This window comes from Muntiacus reevesi, chromosome 7, assembly GCF_963930625.1.
Source record: "Muntiacus reevesi chromosome 7, mMunRee1.1, whole genome shotgun sequence".
Classification (NCBI taxonomy): Eukaryota; Metazoa; Chordata; class Mammalia; order Artiodactyla; family Cervidae; genus Muntiacus; species Muntiacus reevesi.
Window position 1 is genome coordinate 34,679,643 of NC_089255.1, and position 26,717 is coordinate 34,706,359.

General features: G+C 49.6%; 2 protein-coding genes and 1 long non-coding RNA gene across 4 annotated transcripts in view; 2 read left to right on the plus strand and 1 right to left on the minus strand.

Annotated features, from left to right (window-relative positions):
* Positions 1 to 2,110, plus strand: part of BUB1B (BUB1 mitotic checkpoint serine/threonine kinase B) — a 51,512-nt gene extending 49,402 nt beyond the window's left edge. The window contains exons 22-23 of the mRNA XM_065940674.1: positions 42 to 148; positions 1,560 to 2,110. Of these exons, the coding sequence (XP_065796746.1) occupies positions 42 to 148; positions 1,560 to 1,788 (336 nt within the window). The 3' untranslated portion in view covers positions 1,789 to 2,110. The remainder of the gene's footprint in view (positions 1 to 41; positions 149 to 1,559) is intronic.
* On the minus strand, positions 139 to 26,346 carry LOC136171743 (uncharacterized). The gene is made up of 4 exons (XR_010663910.1): positions 26,212 to 26,346; positions 4,549 to 4,624; positions 3,403 to 3,586; positions 139 to 298 (listed from the first exon to the last, which is right to left on the minus strand). It is a non-coding gene; the product is annotated as an uncharacterized lncRNA (long non-coding RNA).
* Positions 16,230 to 26,717, plus strand: part of PAK6 (p21 (RAC1) activated kinase 6) — a 36,821-nt gene continuing 26,333 nt past the window's right edge. The window contains exons 1-2 of one of the 2 annotated variants that reach the window (XM_065940677.1): positions 16,230 to 16,346; positions 17,129 to 17,208. The gene's annotated coding sequence lies outside the window, so the exon portion shown is untranslated. Of the gene's footprint in view, positions 16,347 to 17,128; positions 17,209 to 26,226; positions 26,369 to 26,717 lie in introns of those variants that run through there. The other variant, XM_065940676.1, reaches the window with a different exon arrangement.

Here is a 26,717-nt window from a genome sequence, read left to right on the forward strand (position 1 = left end):
CAGAAAATGATTTTAGCTGATAGTGCTTTTTGTGATTTCAGGTAGATCTGTTTGGTATAGCAGATTTAGCACATTTATTATTGTTCAAGGAGCACCTACAGGTCTTCTGGGATGGGTCCCTCTGGAAACTTAGCCAAAATATTTCTGAGTAAGTACTGGTGATTTCAGGGTCTTTGCCTGTCCAAATGATCTTCTCTTTGTCTCTGGTGCTCTCTCTGCCTTGATAGCTTGTTTCTTAATCCAAATGCCATGCTTTCATTCATTTTAACCAGTTTTCATTAGCTCTTCAGTGGAGTACCTTGTGCAGGACAAAGGAATTATTAATAAAAAGGGAATCAAATGATTCAGCTTCAGGACATTATTTTGAACGTAGATATATAAATATGACATATAGGTTGACTAGAGTATGGAAGTCTCTCAGTTTAGAAGTCTTATAGAAACATTTTGTGAGAATAATTTTCTAGCCAATTGGTGTTAGTCTTATACCCCTGTTTAATTGGTTTTATGAAAAGGTAATAAGCATCTCTTGAAGAGAGTTAGATTTCTAAATTACATACTAATTTTAGGCTATTATATATTTAATGAATGGATAAAACCAAAGCGGAGAATTGAATCTCCTTGGTGAGGAAGTAAATGCTCTCTTAATAAGAGTTGCTTGGTCTCAGAACCTTAGTATTCCCTCAAGCCTGCTCGTAATACTTACTAAATATCCCATGTTCCATCTTACCGTATCATAGCTGTTAACTTCCCAGAATAAGTATAACAATCTATCACCTACTAATAGATTCTTTAGTTAAAAGAAAAATCAGTATTGATACTTTAACACCACTTTACTTCCATTTTCCCCTCCCAGCAATTTTTCTTTACTCAGAATTTGGCCAGTCTTATTTGTCTCTAACATCTACTTTCAAAATAGGTTTGAAATATAATTAAGGCATAATGTAGGAGAGTTAGGTATCTCCAGTTGGTTATGGTCCTAGATGAGTCCTACACAAGCGGAAGCAGGTAGGGGCAGATGGGATTTTCTAACAACCTTGCCTTATACAATAATAGAAGCTTATCTAATTTTTTTAAAAAAAAATTTTAAAATATAAACATAGACTTAAGTAGTTACTGCAGTTGAGCTTAAGATTCTGAGAAGATTGTAAAGATAATAAACTACTGGGCAAGGGGAGAGAGGAAGCTGTCAACTTTCTAATGACCTAGATGTTAAGAAAGTTAGAGGAGAGGAGACAAATTTTGTTTTTCTTCTAGTTGTAGAAAAGAAGTGCTGCATCTCAGTACGTGGAGGAAATTTATAGATTCAAATGAAAGATTTTCTTTCCCTTTATGTATGTTCATTGTATTATAATGTTTCCCACTGTGGTAGTCTTTTTTTTTTTTTTTTTTATAGTTTCACCTTGCACTTTCAAAGGGCACTACTTGAGTGATCTCTAACCCTAGAGTTAGGTATTACCTTAAACCATGTTGGTGCATAAATGTACCATTGTGTTAAACACAGAAAGAATTCAGACTCCTATATGTCTAATCCTGATGAAAATGGTTTTATATATTTTTAGGCTAAAAGATGGTGAATTGTGGAATAAATTCTTTTTGCGGATTCTGAATGCCAGTGATGAGTCCACAGTGTCTGTTCTGGGGGAACTTGCTGCAGAAATGAATGGGGTGTTTGACACCACATTCCAAAGTCACCTGAACAAAGCTTTTTGGAAAGTGGGGAAGTTAATCAGTCCTGGGGCTTTCCTCTTCCAGCAAGATAGGCAGTCAAGCTCACAGATTCCTGCCTAAAACCAATGGTTGTACCGTGGAACACTGGATCTGTATATGCTGTGATTTAATTTAGGTACACTACTAATACTTTTCTACTTTATGGTAGAAGTATATTTCTAGGTAACTGGCATTTTCTGCTCAACAATGTACCTACTCTTGGCCTTGACTAAGTTGAACAAAGAACAGTTTTATTCTAAGTGGATTCAATATTAATGGGTACCTTGCTGTTATTTAACACATTCGCCTCAACTTTTCCCTGTACTTTTCCCATTTGTAATTTGTTACATGTATCCTTATGATCACTGTGTATTTTGTAAATAATAAAATAGTATTTGTTAAATTTGTGCTTCTAACATCTCATCTACTTTTTGCCAACTAAGATAATAAATAGCCTGATTATGCAGACAGGAGCTCCTTTACCATGGAACTTTGTGTATTCTAGACTTACAACTATTATTATAGGATCATAACAATACAGAATAGCCAACCATTCCTGTAGGTGTTCCTGACTTACCACTAAATGGTCTAGATTGAAAAGTAGATAAAATGGTTTATACAAGGCCGAATTTTCTTAAGTTTCAAGTGGTAAAGTTGTTTTTATTATGTCTTAATGTTTTCATTTTTTTATCCACCACGCCCCTTGGTCTACTTATATAATCTAGTGGTGCTGCTGCTGGGCCTCTTGATAAGGGCTGTGTGAGTTAGGGGAAAAAAGGTTTTGAATGGACTTTAGCAACCTTTCATAAATGGAATGATCATCATTCTGCTACATGCAAAATGACTTGTTAGGGGCAAGGTTAATGAAGGATTAGAAGAAGGTTTTTCATTTGAAAAATTTGAAGAGGCAGAATGTTAGAATAAAAAGATGACTTTGACACATGGAATCATTTGGGAGTACATAGGTCTAGATGAAGCATTAGACCACTAAACAGAAGCTTGAATTACATTCAGGTTTGGAGATAGGGAAGAAAATCAGTAGAAAAGGACAGTGAAAACTAACTATTTCATATCTAAATATCAAAATTATCAAATGTTCCTCTTATGTTGGCGCCTGATTTTTTTTTTTTTTACTCTAGTTGTCACTGTTACTGCTCTAAAATTGCTGGAAAGCAGAAGATTCTAAGTATATCTTAAATAAAAATAGTTAAGCATATATACTTGAAGCACTGAAGCATGACTTGCATCTGAAGGATAATCAGCTTAGAAATTTTTGCTCTTAACCAAAATATGACTTTTGATACATTTTCATGTTTGTTTCTTGTACAACTAAAGATATAAAATTATATACTGTATCTTTTATGTAACTGAACCCATCTATCCCTCTGCTGTTCTCTCATTTCTCAATCCACCGCTTTGACATGTAAAGTCATTACTCTGAGGCTGGATGGTAAATTTAGATTCTTTCTTAACATAGTCTTAGCTTCCATCTAGTGAATTTTTCAGCAGCCTTGACAGCATGACTGACAAACCACTGCTTTATGGATAAAGCTTTATTTCTGAAAGTCTGCTCTGAGGAGAGGGAGGAAAATCTGAGGAAGTTAATTTATTAGGGAACTTGCAACTGTTTTGCCGCCTCTTCCTGCATTCCCCATCCCTTCCAATCCTTTCTTTGTAGAGGGAAGAAAATAGTACCTGATCAGTTAGGACCTGTGATGTCTTCATTTTCTCTTAGCCTGAGCATAAAACTATAAAGTGGGCGCATTTGCCTCATCCTTATAGTTTATGTTGTTTGTCTTGGGAGAAAGAAGCCTCTCTTTGGCTTCCTTCAAATGGTTATTTCTTGTCTCACTAAGGCAGTGATAGTGTAACGATGGACCTGAGGAAAAGAACACAGTTGAAAAGAGGATTTTCACTTTTGTTTGAAAAGAAACCATGGAAATATAGTGCCTCACCATTCACAAAGTGTACATCCACTAATCTTCTACCACTGTTCGAGTCTTCACCCCCTGTGACAGTTGTACAACAAAGCTTCCACTCAAGTCTCAGTGCTCTGCTGCCAAACCTGAATCTGGAAATAAAAAGAGCTCCTATAGCATTAGGACTTCAGACTGTTAGTTGGGCTGTTATCTCAAGATAGATAAGAAAGCCTTTCAGAGGGTTAGCAGAAAGCTCTTTGAAATGACTCTTGTATTTAAGCTAAAATCTTTAAGCAAAGACAGCAAAAAAATGCTTCTTTTTTATTGCTTTGGAAAAAGAGAAATTCTTCCTCCAGCCTCACCAACTCTTACACCAAATTTGCTTCCAATCTGGCTCCTAAAATTAAGACTTCCCTAGTGAGGAAAAGGCATTAAAAAAAAAAAAATTTAGTATGGCAAACTTCAATTTTAATGAGGTTCTTGGTTCCACCAAAGACATAAGAAGCTACAAATATTTAATAGGATAAAGGTGGCAGTTCAGGTAACTGGTATTGAAGCATGGATTAGAGTTTGAACTTAATTAGAGGATGAACCAGTACCAGCGCTAGTTCATACAGCATGCATGCAAGCTCAGCTGTGTCCTACTCTTTGCAGCCCCACAGACTGTAGCCCGTCAGGCTTCTCTGTCCCTGGTATTTCCCAAATAAGAATACCAGAGTGGGTTGCCATCTCCTCCTCCCGGAAATCTTCCTGACCCCAGGATCAAGCACAGATCTCCTTGGCCAGGTGGATTCTTTACCACTGAGTCACCTGGGAATCCCTAACTCACAGCACCCTTGTGCACATTAGAAAAAGGCTCCTCCTAATGGGTTCAGTACCTTCCTATGCACCATAGCTTGACTGGATTTCAGTCCCCACTTACCCTCTCAAGCTGGTACCCTTGTGCAATGAATAAATTGCATTGCTATATGCAGTAGTCTCTCCTGTTTCACAACTACCTAAAAAAAAAAAAAAAAAGATCAAAAATATTAATGTAAAAAGCTGAAAATATACTAGATGACTTTGTAATTTTTTGTTTGTGACATAAAACCAAGAATAAACCAAGAAGATTGCTATTTATCACTATAATAGATAAGAAAACAAAATCTAACATAGTCACCTATCTCCCCTCACCCCCACCAAAAAAAAACCTCTAAGCTCAAACTAGGAATAATCACTTGCCACATGTTTGCATCATTTTTCATTTGCATTATCTCAAGGTCTTACAACTAGTCTCTCTGCTTCCCCCACCCACCTCCAGTCAAAGCAGAACCCTCCAGTGGCTTCCAGTCTCACACAGCTCAAAATGGGAAGACTTCTCACAGCCTGCAAGACCCTACCAGGTCTAACGTGGCTATTCCCTCGCCTCTTCCCTGACTCCTTTTCCTTCTTCCTCACTCCACTGTAGCATGCCCACCTCCTTTCTCTTCCTGAAACATGCCAACTAGTTTCCTTTTTTATGAACTTTTAGCTTTCTATTTCTTCTGCCTGGAATATTCTTTCCCATAACTTCACATGCATTACTCCCCTCCTCCTCTTCAGGTGTCTTCTCAGATCGCCACCTTATCAGAGGCCTTTCCTGGCTATTCTGTACAAAATACCATGCCTACCCTTATACACACTGCTGTTACTCTCTATAGTTCTTTACCCCGCTTTATTTTTTCCATAGCATATATAGAAATATATTTTATCCTTTCCCCCTGTATCCCACTACTAGAATTTAAGCTCCTTAAGGGCAGGGATTTACTTTGTTTTAGCCCCAGTGCCTAGAGCACAGTCAAAGCACTATTTTATACCTAAGGTACAAAGAACTCTTTAAAAAATGAAAACCAGTAAAAATAGACAAAGGGGGTATGAACAATTCACTAAAAACATTTCAGTGGCCAACATGTGAGTTGTTCACTCTCATTCCTAATTAAATAAAATGCAAAATAAATGTGAAATTTTCATCATTCTCATAGTAAATGGTTGAATATTGTATTTGTGAGGGTGAGTGGAAATAAACACTCATGTTATTAGTGGGAGTGCAGATTGGTACACTACTAGGAGGTGATTTGGCAATATTTATTTAATTTAAATCTGAGAAATTTTTCCTAAGATTTTATCTTAAAGAAGCATTGGCACAGATGCTCAAAGATCAAGCACTGTTTGTAATAGTTGTCCTTCCTGCCTCCAAGTCTCATGAGTCCCACAGGGGTAATCAGTGCAACCAACCCTGGGAGAAGAGGAACCTGAAACGAATGCAGAGGTAAAATCAGACCATTTCTGTAGATGGTGGTGGCGCTTGGGCATTGGTGCTGAAGCCCAAGTCTTCCAATTTGACATGAGCCTGTAGAGATGGCAGAACCTGAGTTAGACTTTGAAAGTAGAATTCCACACATTTCAGGTTATGTTTAAAAAAAAAAAACTGAAGAGGAAAAAGTGATTGTCTTTGAGGAGAGGTGCAGCGAGAGGAATGAAAAAAGGCTTTTACTTTTCAATTGTGCATTTCTGAGCACTTTGAACATTCTGATCACTTCTTTTATGTCTATGGGATAATCTAGGCTAAAAAATTATGGGCTGTGGTTTTGTCATCTTTTCCCTTCTCCACATTAAAAAACAAAAGCCCTAATAAATATTGGGTTTCTGTTTTTTAAGCAGGAAATTTAGGAGACTATCATCCAAATATAAAGACAAGGTTAATTTGGAATTAAAATGAGAGAGTAAAAACAATTTTACATTATTGAAGATAATATATCTAAACTTCCATCTTTGGTATGTTAAAAATCCATATATGTTCAAATATTTTATAATGTTTCTATGCAAAATACTCTCTAAAATTATCATCTTCCTACGATTACAACTTCTTATGTCTGAACTGGGGTTTGAATGACAAAATTTGACTTTTTTCAAAACAAAAAGCATTTTACAGGTTTTATATAAAAGCTCATTGAGTTTCCACAAACTGACATAGTATGATTAAGAAAAGAACAAACTAATAAACTCGGGCTAAATGTCTGTAAGCATACTTTTTTCCATCAAAGCATACTACTTCCAACAGTCTTGCCCTTTAGAGGTTCCTACAGCAAAGTCTCAGCTGCCGAGCAGTGTTGTCCCCTAATTCAAATTGACTTCTCCATGGGAGGTAGTGGTTGCCCAATCACACTGCTAGTTCTCAAACCCCTTGTGAACAAAGGACTGTCTATTAACTTTATATAGTCCTAGAAATTAGGAGTGAATTAAATATGTAGTGAGTTTAAAAAAAATAGTGAATTAAAATGTGAAAAATGTGGCCACAAGTTCAAAAGCTAGTTACATCAGAGTCTTGGTGAGGAGGAAAAATCTCTCTTAGGCTGCAGATGTGTCTGGAATTGCCTCACTTTCATTTCTAGTGTGTCCCTTTGGGTATGTTTCTTTAATCTCACCGGCCTGGTCCTCTGATACATTTAATTGCTTCAGTCCTACAATTAGCAAAGTGAGGATGGCATTTCATAAAAACAAATACCCATTAAAATCTGTGAACAAAAAGATGAATATACATTTGCCTTTGCATTTTTAAAACAGAATTGGAAAAAATCTGGTAACTCTAGAATGAAGTGATAAAAATACTGAAAAGGATGACACATGAAGCTTCAATGAGACTGGCTCATTCCAGGAAATGAGACAGCTGAAGGTGAGTGAGTGTGTGGTGCAGCAAGTCAAGGAGTCCCAGCAAATTGAAGGAATCAGGCAGGCAGAAATATGAGCTAGGCAGAGCAGACAGAAGTTAGCTGGCATTGCTAGGAGAGATCGTCCAGATCACCTACACTGTCACTGAACAGATAAGGAAGCCACTCACTCAGAACTCACCCCAGCAGGCACATCCAGTACCCTACCTAGCATGTCGACAAGTGGTATAGGCCACTGGGGTGGCCCCATAGCTCCTGGCTGCATTATACCATTAGTTGCCTTGGATAGGTGCATGTACATGTGTCTTTTTATAGTAGAGTTACAACTTATATGTGGTGCTCACATTATAGCGTGTCAGCTTCACAGGCCTGAGGCCTACCAGAATCTCCTCAGTATTGAGGTGGCCCCCTGCCTATGGTGCCACTAGCTTGGCGGTTAAAGATGCTGCCTCTGTGGCTAGAATGCCTGGGTTTAAATCCTAGCTGTGTGGCAATGAACAAGTTACTTATCCTCTCTGAGCCAGTGTTGTCCTCTATGATGAAGATAGGTTACTTTATAGAGTATTTAGAACTAAATGAAGCTTTTAGTACAGATGCTTATAGATGTTTGTATTGGTTTAGTTCTAATGTGGTCTAAAGTCCTCTGGAAACTTCTCGAGTAAATTGGAACCTCAGCTAGATTAGGGCCTTACTATAATTTACTGCACAGAGTACAGCTAAATCTGTAATACAATAAAGGCAGTTGAAAGAAACATGTTGTGTTCTGTATTCTAAAGGGGAATAGTTATTTCTATTGGGAGTGACATTCAGGAAACCAAATAGTTGTACTATTTGAGATTGTAAACAATCTCAAGATCAGCCAAGTTCTAAGCTATCAGGAAGGTCCGTCTAGTCCCATCTTCACCCCACAAGGCTGTTTCAGTCCTGGCTTGCAGCTCTCTGCTGCTCGGCCATGTTCAGAGCACAGGAATTTTAAATGTTGCCTCGGGTCCTGTTTGCCCTGATGATACACATCAGGCAGGGTCTTGCTGCCCACACTGGTGGGAAGCAGGATGTGGATTCCCTCTCCTCTCGCCATCTGTAGATGTATCTCACTCTTCTGCCCTCTCTTCTCTCCTTCACCAGGGGAAACCCCTTCTGGCTTAGGCACAGGGCTTACTCACCCCATTTAAGGCCAAGATATTTAGTGTCTTCCTGAGACTTGCTGCTAGAGCTTAGGCTTTCAGAACCATTTCTATATCACCTTCTGCTGCATCCCTCCCCTGAGCCAGTGGATGAAAAGTGACCACTTGCTTGATAGGAAGAAGGAAACAGAATGCAAGAAGTCCTATGAGTTTGATTCATGAACTGGAAAACCTGGGTTGCAACCCCAGGTCTGCTCCACACTGGCTGCTTGATCAGGGCGGGTCAATCTGCCATCTATAAACTAGTGCTAAGGGCTGTTGTGAGAATTAACACAATATGGTTGCTAAACTTGAAAGTTCCATGGTTCCTGGCAAGCAGTGGATTCATCTCTGTCTGCCCAGCAGTCAGCCCAGAGCTGGGTACAGGAGGCAGCCAGAGCCAGTGTAACCCATCGTGGAATCTACAGCACAGTGGAGATACCTGACATTCCTATTCACTCAGGCTTCTAGCTGCAACCTGTTGAATCCTGTTCTACTCTTTGTTGGAACATGTTCATTTACCCCCTTCAGGACAGCAAATAATCTCTTGAGATGTGTCAAAAATGATTAGCCAATAAATATAAACTCTACTGGGGATCCACTTTTAATGTCAGGCACCATGAAGGATACAAAGAAATATGAGGCATGCTCTCTCCCTTCAGAGAGTTTATATTTTAGTTAGTGGGACAGGATATTATAGGTTAAAGGCTAAGAGAATATAGAGAGGAATCTCTATAACATCTCAAGGTAAGGCTTGACCAAGAACTAAGGAGTTGAGCAGATGTGTTAGGACACTCTGAAGAAGTGAGGGCCAGCATGGGTTACAGTGTCCTGGGGGTTCATCAGGGCATGGCAGGGATTGGAGCTTGTCTGTATCAGGTAGTTTTCAGCTGCAAAAATCAGAAAATCTGAACTAGCATAAGGGGTAAGAATATCTGTTATCTCACATAACAGTCTGAAGCCCAGCAATTCACAGAAGACCCACGCTTCTCCCGATTTCTCCATTCTCAGCATGCTGGCTTTTGTCCTCAGGCTGGTCCCCCTCTGGAACCCAGTTGGCTCCCGCAGCAAGCCAAACAGCTTGGAGCAGTGCAAGGAAATTCTTCCCAAAAAACTCAGGCAAACTTGCAGTCCTGTCTGGATTGTCACATGCCTAGGGTCTAAACCAGTCCCTGGCAAAAAGAAGGGAATTACCAAGATTGGTTCAAACTAATTGAGATTACCCCCAGGGCTGGTGCCAGGGAGGAGCCCTTCCCTGAGCACACAGGAAGGGGAAAATGATACATGCAAATAAGCTGGGCTTCTTCCAGCAAGTCAGAAGGGGGATATGAGACAGATTTAGAGAGGCGACTGGTAGTGTCTTGCACATGGGTGGTGTTGGGAAGGGAAAAAAGGCAGAATTTGGTAGGAAAACACCACCCTGGACTCGTTGAAACGTTGCCTGGGTTCAAACCCCTGCCCTGTCACTTAGTGACCTGAGCAAGAACTTCAGGAGGCCTTAGATTCATCACCTCTAAAATGAGAGAGTTAATAGTTCCCACCTAGATTATAAATTTCATGAGGACAGGGACTTGTCCACAAAGTTATCCCTAGCGCCTAGCGCAGAGCTTAGCACCTAGCAAGTATTCAATGGCTATTTATTGAATGGACTCGTTAATCGGATTGTTGGGAGGATTTAATGAGCTAATGTGTGGCAAGGGCTTAGCACTGTGCATAGTCGCTAATGTCTGCTCAAGAAAATGAGTTTTTTGGCCAGTCACTGATGCAGTGGGAACCCTCCATGCATGTGCTTCTGCTGCTGCGCTTTCTCCTGTGCTGCCAGGCTTATCACTCGTCCTTGCTCATTGAGCAGAAGCTCAGGTGTGTCTGGAAGGCTTTCCTGGGGCAATGGGCCTGGGATGGCAGGGGCCTGTGCACTTGGGACTCTGCAGTTTGCAACTTTGCTCTGACCAGTTTCTGAGCCAGCCCCCACGTTACCATTAACGCCTCAGGGTTAATCCCCTAAAGCCTCCGGAGACCAGCCTTGCTCACCTCTAAGGCTGTATGTGCCAGAGTGGAGAAGGGGCGCCCACGTCACCAACAGAAGGCTTTTCTTTTCAGCTGTGTCTCAAGTTTCCTCTAGTCCCTCCTTTTCCCTTCTCTGACAGAGGGGGTCCAGCCCCTCCTATCGAGGCTGCTCCCAGGAAGTCTCATCTCTGGGAAATGCCAGCCACTGAACCTGCTGGACCTACTGCTAGCCACTGAACTGGGAACTGGGGGCTGACCCCCTCCTGAATTCTAAGTTAAAGTCTGTGTCCTTGTCACATAGCAATGAAAGTCAGCCAAAGGCAGCACTCAGCCTGGTCAGAGCAGGTTGTGGCCAGACCTTGACTGAGTGGCTCCCTTCAGCCGAAGGGTGCAGTGTCCCCCGGAAACAGTCACGCCAAAGCTTCCTGCCTTGGCACAGGGCGTTACAGCAGGAGCCAGGGCTTGCACGCCGATCCTGGCTCTGCCACCTCCTAGCTGATTCAGGGAAAGTTATTGAAACACTCTGAGCTGCAGACTGCTCATCTATATGAATTGGGATAATAATACCTACCCCTTGGTGTTTTAAGGATTCAGTGATCTAACAAGCAGGGAGAGCCGAGCCTTCCTATCCTGGAACATGGTATATACTTGATTAACATGTTCTCTTCTGTGGCCACCTCCATCTCACGAAACCAGGAATTTTCACAAACTTGATTCTAGAAAAAGAAATTCCATTCCCTATTCACCTACTTGAAAAATCCCATTTCTCCTGAGAGGAAACCTCTCCTGGAGGTCAAGAGCAGGCACCCTTGCCAGACTCACTCCAAATCCTCCCTTGTGTCCCCAGTAGCATTGTGACAGGCGGGGCCAGGGGGAAGGCCATACAAAGTGATGTCTGCCTTCTGCCTTCCCAGGCCGTGTGCTAACACTGCAGTCTGCTCTGGGTCTGTCTCCCGACTGGCCACGATCCTGTCACCCGTTCTTCTTGCTTTCCCCACTTGCTTTTCCCAGGAGCAGAGGGGCTGGGAGGAGTGGGGTGGTGGTAGAGGCATGTGTGCTCAGTCACTCTGTCCTGTCTGACTCTTTGGGACCCCACGGACTGTGGCCACCAGGCTCCTAGCATGAGCGCTGTTACACCAGCTTCTCAGGGAATGAATACCTGTCTCCCTCAGTCTGCGCCGTGGCCCCCCAAGCCTCCTCCCCACCTGCCCTGCCCGTTGGTGTCCAGGACGGGTTCTGCAGCCCAAACTGGGCTTCTGGAAGGCCTCGTCATCCCCTCTCTACTTGTAGTCAGGGGGCCGCTGCGGAGCCCTCTATCAAGGCCAGAAGGGCAGTGGCCATGCAGCAAGGCCATTGGCCAGCAGCGATAGTAATTCCTATTGGAGTCAAATTGAGTTGTCCCAATTTGCTTTTGTTGAAGAAGCATTCCTAGAGAAAGTCCCTAACAGCAGCCCAGCAGGCACTCCTACTCCAGGAGCATGGCGGAGAGTCCCACCAGTCACACTTGCAGCCCCCGGCCAGGCATTCTCCACACACCTTGCTCCACCACCAGGGCGTGCCCGTTACCCTGGGCTCCTCGCCCCACTCCACCCCCACAGGGGGGAAATGTGGCAGGGCGGGGGGAGAGGCACAGAAGGGCCCCCTTATATGACAAGGCCTTTTAAACTCCTTTCCAGTTAGGACCCCCAGGACTCGGCTGGTCCTTCTCCCTACCAGCACCTTGGGGGGTGGGTGGGGGCTCTGGAGGCATCTGCTATGGGAACCCCACCTGCCCTGTGGGAAGCCATTTGGGAAAATCTCTTAAAGGTGGGGCCTCTACCTCTGACCTGGAGGCTGCAGGCTGAGGGCCACCTCTGAGGTAACACTAGCCCTGGAATGGAGGATACGGACCTCCAATGACGACACCACGTTAGTGGCTCGTTAGTCCCAGCCCTTTCTTTCCGGAGCCTGTCCCGGCTTGGGACAGCAGTGGGGGTGAAGGCAGGCAGATTTGTTCCTCGCTTCCTGGCCCTTTGGCAAGAGGTACTGACGAGTGTAGGCAGGTGGAGACAGGCCCGCACAGCCGTCAGAAAGGCCTACGTGAAGCAACCCTCTATACACACAGCACAAAGGAGGCGGGAAGTGTAGGAAAGAAGCTAAAGATCTAGAAAAAGCTGGCAGTAAAAGGGCATTTTTTCCCACACGTTAGAACCCTAGACTTTGTTTCTGAAACTTGTTATTCTTAAGGAAAGCCTGGGAAGCATTCATCGATGAAAATGTGAGGACTTCGCTATTACAGGGCCTTTCCAAACCAATCCCCAGATGATCTGTTTAAAGCCATTCAGTGGGATATTTCAGTGTAAGCTTTCAATCCAGTGGAACCTGACTCACCAAAATGGTGCCGACCAGACAAGTTACTTTTCAGGCTTTAAGAATATCACCATTTTCAACAGTAAAATGAAGAACAGTGAAAGACTGTAATAATTAGTTGTAGGGATACCATCTAGGCCAATTCACACGCTGCCACTCCCTGGGAGCCAAGAGTAAAAGGCAGAAAAACACACAGTGACAGCACCGCTGCTGCCTTGGATTAAAGGGCAGATACCTCACTCTTCGGGCTTCAGCAGAACGGGCCTGCGTGGGCAGCAAAAGGAGCATCACCGGCCTGTGAGGAGGAAGGCTGAGTTCCAGTCCTGACTCTGCCTCTAATTTCCTGTGTGGCTTTGCTGAGTCACTTCATCTCTGGGGGCTGCAGTTTCCTCACCTGCGGAAGGTGGGGCAGGGCTAATGATTTTAGAGTCCCGGGCAACTCCATGACTCACTGTGTTCCAAGTATACGGGGGGCCAGAGCACAGAACCTTCTCAAGCTTTCGTTCACTCAACCAAGTATGCATTAGCATCTCCTGTGTGCCGGGCACCATGCTGGGGTTCCTGCCCCCAAGAGCTCAGCCTGCTGGGATCAGCAGAGGTGACCCGCTGGGGTAACAAAGGGTGCAGAGTACCCAGGCAGTGGCCCAAGAATGCAGGCATCTGCCTGGCTGCCCCCTTCAAGAGGCAGTCAAGCCTTTGTAGGGTTTCTTCCAATGGCTAACAGATTTCCCCTTTTCTACAACCTGTGAGGAAAGGGGTCTCAGTTGGCAGCAATTCTCACCAAATCAAGAATCCCTGTCAAAAAAAAAAAAAAAAAAGAATCCATGCAACATTACGTAGAGGAATGAATGAGTTCTAGCCTGTGCATGCATCAGCTTCCCAAAGTCCCTGAAGACAAGACTAACAGAATCAACAATGTCTGATTATCACTCTCAGGAATTTGGAAGAATGAGCAAAAGTGGCCAAGACCCATGGTGACCCTTGACTAATTTCTGACCTCCAGCACCCTTTCCTTTGGGGCTTCCCAGGTGGCTCAGTGGTAAAGAATCCACCTGCCAATGCAGGAGCTGCAGGAGATGTGGGTTCGATCCCTGGGTCAGGAAGACTCCCTGGAGGAGAAAATGGCAACACACTTCAGTATTCTTGCCTGGAGAATCCCAGAGGAGCCTGGTGGGCTACAGTCCAGGGGGTCGCAGACAGTTGGACACAACTGAATAACTGAGCACTCATGCATGCACCCTTTCCTTTAGCAACTGCACCCTCATCTTCTTTCTCACCTCATGGGGGTAATGGGAGCCTGTGACTAGGCTGCCCTCTGCTCTACCAGACCAGAGGTGCACCAGGGGGAGCACGTGGTGGGAGCACCTTCCATCCAGGTGGGGGAGGCGTGGAATCTGCAGAGTCAGGTCTGATGCCTAGAGACCTCTGTACTGCCTGGCTTCTGTCCCGGACTTGATTCTCCACATTTCTTATCAGTGCTGGGAGCTAGTTACCTGATGGCTGCCCAAAAAAAAAAATCCCTTTTCTGCTCAAGATGACTAGTAATTAGAAACCCTAACTGAGTTTTTATGACTATACAGGCCACGTGGTCCCCTACTGCACAGCTCAATCAAAATGTCTGTGTGCAGCCTGAGAGCTTCATACGGGAGGTGACTGGGGTCATCGTTTCGAAGATTAACCTGCCGCTGTTTGGCAGGTGGATAAGAGTGAGCCCCAAACAGCACAGTCATGAAGCAGAAAGCTGAGAACATTCATGTTTTCTGAGTTCTCAGGATGAGCAGTTCCTGTGCCAGGAGCTTTGTTCACTTATTTCCCACAACCCTGTAGGCGGGTGAAATCATCCCCATTTTACAGATGAGGAAATCAAGGTCCAGGTGTTACATAACATGCCAAAAGTCACTCAGCTGATGAACGGTAAAGCTGGGATGTGAACTCAGGATGGAAAACTCAGAACCTGGGCTTTTAACCAAACACCACATTGTTTCTTTATGGAAGAAAATTCATGAAGGAGTTTTCAAAAATAACACGAGCAGCCTAGTGCCGCCTTGGATGTAGGGGGCGGGGGCGGGGAAGCATCGAGGGGAATGGTGGGTTTCCCTCCGGCCATCAACAGCAGTGGGCACTGGGGTAGGAACTGGCTGGTGAGGGTGGTGCCCACCTTGGCAGCTGTGACTTGGGCTCTGGAGTGAGCATTTCCAGGCTGATGGTCAAAACCATGGATAGGATAGCTTTCCAACAGGACCATGGGTGAGTGTGGGAGAGAGGAGCAGGGGCCCGAGACTGGGCTTGGACACTGGGAGAAGATAAAGAACCAGTGAGGAGATGGTGGGTTCGGGGACCCGGAGGGCATTGTGCAAGATTGAGCTCTCCCTGGCCCCAGGGGAGCTCAAGCACCCACCTGCAAAGGCTGATACTTCAGATTAGGGGCTGGGAAACAAAGGGTCCTTGCCAAGCCCTGAAGCTGATGCCCATGCTGCCCAGCACCCTCTATGTGCTGCTTTCTCACTCTTCACAGCAAAACCAACCGAGACCCCTAAAGCAGAGCTCAGCCAGCTGTGGCCAGGCAGCCAGGTCTTGCGGCCCTGGGGGCGGGGAGCCTGGAAGGTCCGGGGCTGCGGAGGGGAGGCTCGCTCTGAAAGCACAGGCAGCCCTTCCCCCCGCCTCCCCCTCAGTAAAGGAAGGCAGGAAAAAACGTGTTTTTATAAATAGCTCCAGCCCCAGCTGATTTGTAAATTCAGTGGGTTTTTTTGTGTCAATGACATCACCCTCCTCCCCATGGCAACCCCCGACGATATCAAAATTGCCAAGCAACGTTGGAGCAGCTCGGCACCCCAAACGAGCAGGTCGCTGCCTGAGGATTTAATGGAGAAATCCCAAAGTGAGCCGGGGTGCTCGGTGGAGGAGGGACAGGCGGCCAGGGAGGAAACCGGAGCCCGCCTGCCGGGAGCCCTGGGCCAGCTGGGGCTCCGTGGCCGCACTGCCTTTGACAGCCTGCTGCTGCTGGCTGCAGGGGGCAGGGCATCGCTCCCAGCCTGAGGTGCTGGGAGCCAGGAGCAGCCATCCAGGTGACTAAGCCAGCCCACGGGCACTGAGTCACCCGCTGGCCTGGAGATTTCTTCCTTCCCTTTTGCATCTGATTATTTTGGGAGCTGGAAACTTGGAGCTGCACCTGGGTCCCGCCCCTTCCAGCTCTCCCCTCCCTACCTGGGGCTCCACGGAAGATGGGACCTGCCACAAGCCTGCCGCCACCCCCTAAGGATATGGAAGATGCTGTGGGGGCCCGAGGTGCCCAGGGAGAGACGTCAGTCGGCAAAGTGCAATAGCAGATAAGGTGATGAGGCGGCCTGTCCTCTGGATGTGTTGGGAGAGAAGGGGAGTCTGGTCCAGCCGACTGGAGTCCTCCCGCCCGGCTTTGAACACACCTCCTACGAGATATTTCTATAAATGAGCGGCTCCTAGGGTCAGAGTGGCACTTGGAGATCGAGGCTGGATTGGCTTAGGCTGGCCTGGGGAAGGTAGGTGGCTCTGCTGGGTGTGGCCCCACGTGTGTGTGTGTGTGTGTGTGTGTGTGTGTGTGAGAGAGAGAGAGAGAGAGAGAGAGAGAGAGGAGCAAGTGTGTGACAGCAGATCACAGGGGGGCCAGTGAGAGTTGGGGGTGGGGGATCCAGCATCCATTCACCCTGACCGATGCTGGGCCTGCCCAAGACTGGTGGTGTTGAAAAGGATGCCAGGCACCTGGCCTGAGCAGGTGAGGCGCAGTTCCAGCTCAGATGGGTCCAGGACCCACTGAGTCCACAGGACAGAGACACACAGGGGGCCAGGGTAGGGAGTGGTCCCAGGTCGGAAGCCAACCCCCCAGAGTGCCGGATAGCGCTTGGGCTGCCCCCTCTTCTGGCAGCCCTGGGCACTCAGCTTGCTACAGGAATTCAGTCCCTCTCCAGCAGTGCCAGTCAGCACCCACGTGTGTCTCCCACCGAGCTCGTTTGGGAACATCCCTGGGGAAGATGTTGCCCAGGGCTCCGGTCCGCATACTCAGGACCCAGAGGGCCAGCCCCTCGGGCCCTCGACCCCACGCGGCATGCTCTGGTGTGTGTCAGGCCGAGGGGCGTGGGCCCCCCGCCTCCCCCACACGGCTGGCAGCCTCGCAGGCACACCGGTGAGTAAGCCGCTGGGAGGGAGGAGGCTATGTGCCCACAGAGGCAGGACGACACCAACCAGGAGCCTTCGGGAGAAGCAGCTGAGTGAGAAAAGCACTGAGGTTTTCTTTTGCTTTTCCTTTTTTTTTTTTTGCCTGAAGGGAGTGCCGTTTCCTGAGCTAGAGACAAGCGGCGGCCTGCAGTGGGGAGCTCGGGGCCCAGCTGCCCAAGAACAGCTCAGGTAAGATCCCTGCGGCTCGGGCCCCCCGGGCAGGGCGGGGGTGCCAAGGTGTTCGGGTTGCCCGCCATCTGGGACAGGAGCGGCAGCTGTGGGTTTCTGGGCTCAAGAGCCCCACGCCCATACCCCACCCCATCTGCCCTGCTTCCCAGATGGATTTGGAAGCAACCCTCTCCAAGCTGGCCTCTGGCTCCCCAGCCAGAGAGAGAAATGCTTGTTTCCGCTACTCCTGCCTTCACCTCCCCTTCCTGCTGGGCAGCTCACTGCCACCAGGACGCCCCTGTGGGAGGCCCCACCACCTCTGGGACACTCCCCTCATGTGTTCATCCCACAAATATTTATGGAGCATCCACTGGGGCCTGGGATCCAAGTCACACCCTCATGCTGAGCTTGACTTGGCACAGATTCTGACTCTGAAACTCGGCATCAGCCCAGTTCAGGGGACTGCTGGGCTGAGAGCAGGCCCCAGACCCCCTGCAGGGTTAATGACCTAGTCGGCTCAGGGACACCAGGTCCACTGAGCTCCAGTTTATAAAGCACTAGGCCCCCCACCCCGCCCCGCCCTGCAAGAAGCAAGGCTCATATGGTGTAGTTTGCTTTTTCCCTAATATCACACACCAAGGTCAGAGGGTCCTGCTTGGGGTCTCTCCTTAAGTGATTTTCATGGGAACCAGGTTTCTGAAGTAGAGGATGAGCTCTGGACTGCATGGTCCCCAGGCCTGGTGGGCCTGGGACTCAGCCTCACAGAAGCTCACCTAGCCAAGAAGAAGGCCTTTGGGCTAAGCAAGGGGTTCCCTTTGCAGCTCAAGAGTGACAAACCTGGGACCCTGGTGAGCAGGGTGCCTTGTGAAGAGGAGTTGGCCCCAGTAGCAGGCCTGGGAGCCCCTGATTTGGGTGGAAAGCTCTGTGCACCTTGCAGTGGCTACAAGGGAGGAAGATAGGGTCTGCATGGACTTTTCAGCCCCCCAAGGACAGACATTCTTGGTGAGCTGAGCAATCTGGAACATGCCAGGCACAGACAGAGGGGCAGGCAGGTCAGCGGCCTCCAACCGGGGCAAACCCACACTGCACATAATCCCCCAAAATGACCAGGAATGATGTTATCCTGGAGGAGCTCAAGGGACCAGAGTCGGGATGAACACAAGTGTCTCCCACTCATTTAATCCCCACACCTGGCTCCAGGGCAAGGAAAAAGGGAGTCTTTACTAGCTGTGGTATTACCAGCTGAGGGGTATTCCCACTGCCTGGGAAAAGACCACTCCACACCTGGCAGAGCCCCACGTATGCAGAGCTGAGCAGCAGCTGGTGTCCGGCTGGGGGCAGAGTGGCAGCAGCGGGGGAGCACCAGACAAACAGCAGGCCAGCAGGGTGGTAGCTGGCTGGGCCGGGTGGGAGGGCCAGGCAGGCAGGAGGCAGAGACCCTGAGAGACCACACTGCTCACGCAAATGGCCCCAGAGGCCCTCTGTGCACTCAGTCCTGGGTCCACAAGGCCAGAAGCACTTGGGGGAAGCTGACCTGTGGCCGGAAGCAGAGTCCTTCCTGCTGGCTGCCCCCCACACCTTAGTGGGAAGGAGACTCAGGTTGTAGGAAGCGTGCTAGCAAACCTCACAACGGGCCCCCTGCAGCCTGTCCCTAAAAGAAGAACTAGCCGACAGGTTGGACTAGATCCGAGAAAATGCAAGCTTCGGAAGCTGGAAGAGCTCTGACTTCCTCAAGGCGGGCTGGCCCTCCTGTCTGGGATTAACAGGCCCACTGGTCCTGGGAGCCACCCTCTCCAAGCTCAGTCCGAGAGCCCACGGGGGGCTAAGGTGAGAGGTGTGAGGGGTGGGTGGGGTGTGGACTGCAGGCGGCACTGGGTGATGGCCACTGGATCACCAGCAGTGAGGAGCAATGGCCTGACTGCGAGCAGCCAAACTCTAGACGGGGTGAGGGATGGGAGTGCTGAAGAGTGAGCAGGACAGAACCCTTGCCCTGGGGAGCTTACAGCCCTTCAACAGACAGGGGGAAAGAAAGCTGAACATGATGGATTTTCACATCCTGGGGTTAGTTAGCACAGGCGGGTGGGGCGTGGGGCAGGGGACAGGTTCCCTTATAACTCCATGGCACCATACCCACCCCAACAAAGGGACACTCAGCGTTTTCTATAAAACCTCATCACGACTCACCTGGCAGGGCAGAGACTTTACAGACGGACAATGATGGCTTTTTGTACACCCATGGGTTCTCCGTGGTGACCTTTCACCCTTGAAGTGCTCAATCAGCGATGCTGACACCTTTCTGCTTGGCTCTGGTTTTCCCAAGTTCACCAAGACTTGGGGGGCCTCAGGCCTCTGGCTAATGGTGGGGGGTAGGCAGGACTCTGTTCTCCTGCACACTCAGGCTGCCCAGGACTGGGGACGGGGAGGGGCTCCGCGTGCTCAGAGAAGCCTGACCAGGAAGCTCAGGTCTGCTGGTTCCCAATTCTGGTCTCTGAATCCCATGCAGCAGGAACCCAGCCCGCTCACCCACTGCAGGGCAAATAGCAAGGAACCAGTCACCTTGCTCAAGGCCCCCACCGCCTGCCCGCCACCCCGCCCCTGAGTGCTGCTGCTGTGGCAGGGTTAAAACCTTAAAACCGGGAGGACTAGTTCTCTGGTTCAGTCCTGGCCTGGCGCCTCCAACCTCCATTTTCTTTCAGCTTCGAATGAGGTTCCCTAGGGAGTTGTGCAAGAAGGCATGGAGGGTGCAGGGAGACAGGGACCAGCTGCGCATGCAGAGCACAATCCCAGGTCAGTGGGGAGGAGCGTGGAGGAGGGAAGGGCTGCCCCAGGCAGGAGCTGGCCGCCCTGGATGGATCGCTGGAGAGTATCAAGCCAAAGGGAAGCCCCAAGACTGTGTAACGCAGCCTTCATCATTTCAGAGTGAAACAGAACCCAGAGGAGGAAAGCGGGGTCCTGAGATCACAGAACTGACTGGCAGCAGAGTCAGTTTCTGGCCTGGGGGTCCCAGCCTTTCCATTAGGAGCACTGGTCAAACACCCCCAAGCAGGGCCAGATGAGGGCTGCCAGGTAACACAATGGTTGGGAGAGGCAGTCGGCCTGATACAGTAGGAGGCTGGAAGGTTCCCTTGCTCCTCTGTGCTTCCTGCCCTAACAGGGCTGGGCCCTGCCCTTCCCCAGCCCCTGCTTCTCACTTGACCTGGAGCCCCAGCTCAGCCCGTGCTCTTTCGCCAGCTCCCCACAAGGAGACAGGCTTGACCCCCTCCTGGGACCAAGCCACTCTCTGATAAACAGATCCAGCTAATTTGTAAATAGACAGACTCAGCTCTACTTGTCCCAGGAAACATTTTCTATTTTAAACATAAGCCTGTTAATGTCTGAAGCCAAAGGACGGGGTAACGGTGATAGCATCTAGGAAGGAAAGAGATTCTGGAGCTGACTCTGTGACCAGGAGGCACACAGGAGATCCTCTGCCTCAGGTGGTCTTTCCCCTGGTTATATGCCATGACCCCGGGCAGGAATTTAAGTGGCCACCATCAAAGGTCAGATTCCAGGAGCAGGCGGCCTGTCATCTGTCATGTGTCTCCCTGACACCAGGCCCAAGCTGGCTTTTATATCCCATGATAGTGGGTTTTTCTGGGAGATGGTATGTCAGGGATCAGGAAAGGTGGAGGTCTCAGACCCGGAGGAGGGATGGAACAAAACCCAGGGACATGAATGCAAGGCCAGGAGTTAACAAGCATGCAGGCCTCCTATAGAGGAGAGGTTGGTTAGACAGGAGGTAGAGCTGCCTGTCAGCAAGAACCGCTGGGAGGAGAGGTGGGTAGGTCAGTGCACACCAGGACCCTTCATTTCAGTGTTCACATAAAGGTCCCACAGGCCCACCCAGGACAGTTGAGGTGTGGTCCGGAGACTAAAGAATGAAACACCCTGAGAACAGATGATGGTAGCTGTCTGCCCACCCCCATCCTAGCACCCTCTAAGCATAGCCCAGCCCAGCCAAGTGGCAAGTCATGTCTTCTCACACTAACCCAAGGCGGATGTAAAAGGTGGAGTGCCACAAGCTTTATAGCAAGATGGTTAATGCTCCCAAGAGGCCACATGGGCCAGAGTCTGTGAACTTCGTGCATTTAGAGCTAAGGTGTCCCCCAGAAGGTTGTAGGTGTGGCTTAGGCAGCCAACATCATGCTTCCTCACTCCTTCCTTCCCTGAGTTCATACCTACTCTGGGCACAAGACTTCTGCTGCTCCAACTCACTTGTCCTTCCTAAAAGTCAGGCCCTGGGCTCCAGGACATGGGTGCCCATTAGAACCCTGCCCCGACCTTAGACTGGGGGCAGCTGCTGGAGGTTCCTAGGAGAGATGAAAAGACAATGAAGGGTTTCCATTCAGGAAGCTTCCAGCTGTTAGTTCTGCCAGCAAAAATGCCAGCTAGAGATCTAAACTGCCAACAACAGACATTTGGATGGAACTTTGGAGCCCATTAAGAGCAGGGGCTGCAAAGTGATCATAGTGAGAAGATATTAAAGGAATTCATCATGTCTCTAACATGAGTGTCCTTAGCACAGAGGTGGCCCTTTCCGGTGCCACCCTCCCCAGCATAGCTCATGCCCCCAAGTACCCAGGAAGGGTGCTGCAGTCTGCCCTTCCCCTACTCCAGCCCCTTGAGCTGGGTGGACAGTGGTCCCTGCATCTGGGTGGTTCGTTCAGGTCGTCAGGTCCCTTTGGGACTCTCAGGCAAGCTCAGCCTCAGTGTCAATTTTCTTTTAAAGACAGACCTATGTATTCTAGTTGGCAAAGGAAGCCCAGTACAGACGCATGCTTGAGAAAAAGACAAGGTGTGGTCACTTCCTTCAGCTGAGGTTCAGAGTGACAGTGACCAGGCTGGGGAGTCCTATGGACTTTCCCCAAACCTAACTGGGCCCAGATGGTGCTGCCAGAGGGGGCTGGGATTCTTTCTCTGGGATTTGGAGCAGTTTAGTATCGAGGTCTCCCGGAAGAACCCTGGGATTCTGCCCTGGTGGCGCAGCGAACTGGACTCCATTGCTCCCAGGGCAGCTTGGGCATACATGATGTGTGAGAGCGGCGTTTCCTCCTTGGACCCATCAGCAGGTGTGAGGGCCAAGAGCCAAGAACCCTCACCCTGTTTGGGGGTGCTGGTCCTTTGGGGCCCCTGTTCCCCAATGCTCTAGACCTCATCATTCCACCATCTTCCCAAGGAAGAAGGACACATGTATGCACACTCAGTTGCTCAGCTATGTCAGACTCTTTGCTCCCCTATGGACTATAGGCCTCCAGATTTCTCTGTCCATGGCATTTCCCAGGCAAGAATACTGCAGTGGGTGGCCATTTCCTACTTCAGGGGATCTTCCCGACCCAGGGATCAAACCCACGTCTCATGCATTGCAAACATATTCTTTACCCACTGAGCCATCAGGGAATCCCCCCTAAGAAGGGAACCCTCTCCCCCATTATACATATCAAGACTAACGCTGAGACTAGCTGGAAGTCTAGAAAGGCAGAAGGGCTCCGATCCTGTAGGAACTCATGATCTCTGTGGCTAGATTCGACCTCCCTCCTGCCTGAAGACCCCAAGGGTTTGGCAATCTCAGCTTTCTCAGTTCATTCTCCCAGACCCTCAGAGGTTGCCTCCCAGGCCCATCAGGAGAGAGATGGATAGTTCTATCAGGGGGAGGGGCACTGATCCAGGCCACCCCAAGAGCAGGAAGGGACAGGAGTGGGCAGCCTGCAAGAGATGGAGAGGAAGGGATCTTCTCCAAAGAATGCCTCCTCTCCTCAGACTAGGGGCTCAGGGTGAACAGGCCACTACTCCTCCTAGAGCCCAGCCCCAAGGGGTTTCTCCAGCCAGGTAGCAAGCAGGTGCAAGGCCCCACCTCCCCATGTGGCCTGGGGGTACCTGGCACATTCTGGGTCTGTGAAGGACAGACGACTTGATGCAGGGATTTCAGGCACAGTGCTGGCTCATGACTCAGTGAGAGATGGCAGAAAGTGAGGCCCTCTCTGCCCCTTGTACCCATGACCATGTGGGGTTCCTCATCCCCTCACCAGAAATGGAGGAGGGATTACCCCACACACTTCTCTGCGTCACATGACTTACCCTTCCTGGGTGATAGTCAGGGCCAGCACCAAGAGGCAAATTACCAGTGCCTCCCCCACCAACCGCTGCCACGGACCTGATCCCACATGGTCAATCATATCTGACAGTCTCTGCAACCAGGGAACTCCGAGCAGTACCAAGTTACAAGAATGGACCAGGGACAGATACTCTTGGGTTGAAATTCTGGCTCCACCACTCAGTAACTACAAGACCCTGAGCCGGCTGCATAACCAGTCTGGGCCTCATTTGTTTCCTCATCCGTAAAACGAGAATAACAACAGTATAGTCCTTCTGTCTCAGGGCTGTTGTGAAGACTTGAGTGATGATATGTGTAAATAGCTTAGCATGGGGCCTGGCCCATCAGAAGCATTCAATAATCGGTAGGCATTATTATTACTATTATTAGAGAAGGGCAGTCATCCAGAGAAAGGACCCTGAGGAAGCTTTTCAAGTCACGGAGCAGAAAGGTGCCGGGAAAGGATAATGTGTTTGTGTTTCAAAACCACAAGTCGATCAGTATCTCTCCTCCTTGGCCCTAACCCAGGCTCTCAGCTCAGATGTTACAACAGGCCCCAAGAGCCACAGGCTGAGAGCCAGGGAGTGTCTGCCCTGCCCATGTGCCCTCCCTGACACCCTCTCAGACCAGGCTGGTTGACCAGTGCCCCAGAGCTGGTAAGGCTCTGAGAGCCACAGCCCATGGTGAAATGCCAGCTTTCGTGCCCCAGTCTAGCACTCCTGCCCAATCTGTGGAATGGCAGAGCCTGGACAACTCCCTCGATTGGAAGACCTATGCCAGCTGCCAAGGCTCTTCAAAGGAGGGTGTGCCTGGTCCCGCTCCCTGTGCTTGGGGTGGCAACCTGGGAATAGGCCAGAAGGAGGCTTGTAGATGCTGGAGAAGAAGCTGTCCCTAGACTGTCCCCGCCACTTCCGGCACTGTTGTTCTGCCTCCTCCTCCTGGGCAGGGCTGAGTTGGGAGTGGATGAGAGGAAGTTGGGGAAGGGGACAGAGTCACACACACAAGTGACTCACTCAGGATCCATTCTGCACCTCCCAGCCATCCAGATATGCAGAGGGTCATCCAACCCACCGCAACCGACCCATCTGTACCCCGCCTAGAAATGCAGAAAGGTGGAGCTGTGATGGGCCCAAGAAGCCCCCTGGTCTAGTCTGGTATTCACTATGGGAACCTTTACTCTAGCTCATCTGACAGACAGTTATCTGCTTCTTGAATACCTCCACAGATGGGGGATTCATTACTTCCTCAGTCAGTCTTACTTAGGTAGGAGTCCTGTCTCTCTTAAGGCCCCAAACCCCACTGCAGCTATCAAAGATGAAAGGCCCCTCAAGTTTCCCTAGACTTTCTCCCTATGGGGTAAGGATTGGACTTGGCTTGTAGCCTTTCTGGGCTACCCAAGCCTGGTTCCAACCAAATTAAATACCAGTTCATTTCTGATAATACTATAATGTTCACACTTTAGTGTAGCTTAACAGTTCATAAGTCCTGCTTGGAACTGTGGTTTTGGAATATAAGGTATTTGAATTAAAAGAAAATAATTCATGTGTGTCAATTAAAAAAATAATTTAGGGTGTTGATTCTAGATTCAATGGTGTAATGCATTTTATTCTAGCTTTGGTTCCTACTTCGTTTCAAATCCTCAACTACCATCTTCCCCTCTCCCTCCTCCTCCCACCCAGCACAACCGGCTTCCCATAGCCAGCCTGTCCACCTGGCACCACCATGGCTTCCCCAAGGAGGCTGAGGACGGACATCAGGGCCTTGTGATGCAGCCAGACAGGGTGCAGGCCTGTTTGGGGTGATGAAGTCCCACTGGCCATCTCCACTCTGTTTGGTGGGAGCCTACAGTAAACTGTGCATAAGCAACTGACCCTAAAATGCAAATTCTTTATCCATAAATTGCACAAATGTCTAAAGAATCCGTGAGCAAAATGTACATGGCAACAGTGACCTCAATGATAAAGTTTGAAGTGCTCAAAGTGATGAAAATCCCTGCATTGTCCCCAGTGCCTGCCACTGCTTTGAGGGCAGCCATCTGGGGTCCAGATATACTGAATTTCTAGGCTAGAATCCCCTGGATACTCAGTTGGACACAGCCCTCTCTCTGGACCCAAGGACAGCAGGAGTCTTCTCACTTCCTTGTTTGGGGAAGAGACAGATGGCCTCTACTCCTCTGCTACACATATAAACACAGGACAAACCATCCTCCAATCCAGAGGCAGGGCAAAGGGCAGCCCAGAGTGAGCCACTTGGGATAGCCATCCTAACCCTCAGCCAGGGCACAGCTGGGGACAGCTAGGAGATACTGGCTTTAGAACCATATCTTCTCCTCTGTTTGGCGGGGGTTGGTGTGGGAGTTCAGGGCTCCCGGAAGCTTTCTTTCCCCAGAGATTCCCTACAATCCTGAGACCAGAGGGTTCTCAAACCTGAACAAGATCTGACAAAGGCATTGGGATCTCTATAATTCCCGCTTTCCTGCCCACACAAGGGGGCTACTCCAAGGCAGTCGTGGGACCTCGTCCCTACGGGACAGGACAGGCCAAGGTGGCAGGTTTCAGGACTCCAGCTGGGCTCCCCAGGGTGGGCCAGTGGGCACACACCGCCTGAGCGTGCGTTTTCAATGCAAATTAGGGAGTTAATTACAGAGAGGCGCTGGGCGGACAGTCCAGGTCAGGCCTCTATGCGGCAGCCCAGGGTCCGAGGGGCCACGTGTAGGTCACAGCAGGCAGCGGCCGGGACCAGCACCGGAAGCCAAAGGGTTGGCCGCCGCTGGAGCCGAGCGGCCAGAGAAAAAGGGTTGAGCAAAACGGCGCTCCTCGGGAGCAGAGGACCCTGGCCGCGGCCCCGGCGCGCCTCGGCGACTTTTCCCGGGCTCTGCGTTCGCCGCGTCCTACCTGAGGCCACACCCCGAAATCAAACTCGGGGCAGGTGAAGCCGGCGCGGCACAAACATGTAAGCGCGGCCTCTCCTCTTCGTTCTCGGCGCCTACCGGCGGAGGGTGGGCCGGGCTGCTGCGGCCTCTGAGAGCTCCGGGGGCTTCCCGCTCGGCAGGTGGGTGTCTTGACCCCCGAGGGGCTGTGAGCTCCGCCGGGGCGGGGACCGGCCTCCCCGCGCGCGCGGCTCCGGGGGTCCCCGGGTTTTCCTTCGCCGAAGTGCGGGGCCGCCGGCGCGGGCAGAGGGGACTCGGCTGCGCCGGGAGCCGACCTCCCTCCGCGTGTGCGCCCGGCGCTCGCGCCCAGGCTGGCGGGGCTGGGCTTCGTCCAGAGAGCGCCCCGCTCGGGCGGCCGAGGCGGGGCCGGCGGCCGCGCTGGGTCGGAGCGAGGCGGTCAGAGGGAGCGCTGAGCCTACCGCCCCCTGTCCCCGTGCGCCCCGCGGGGAGCCCGCCGCCTCCCCTCGCACC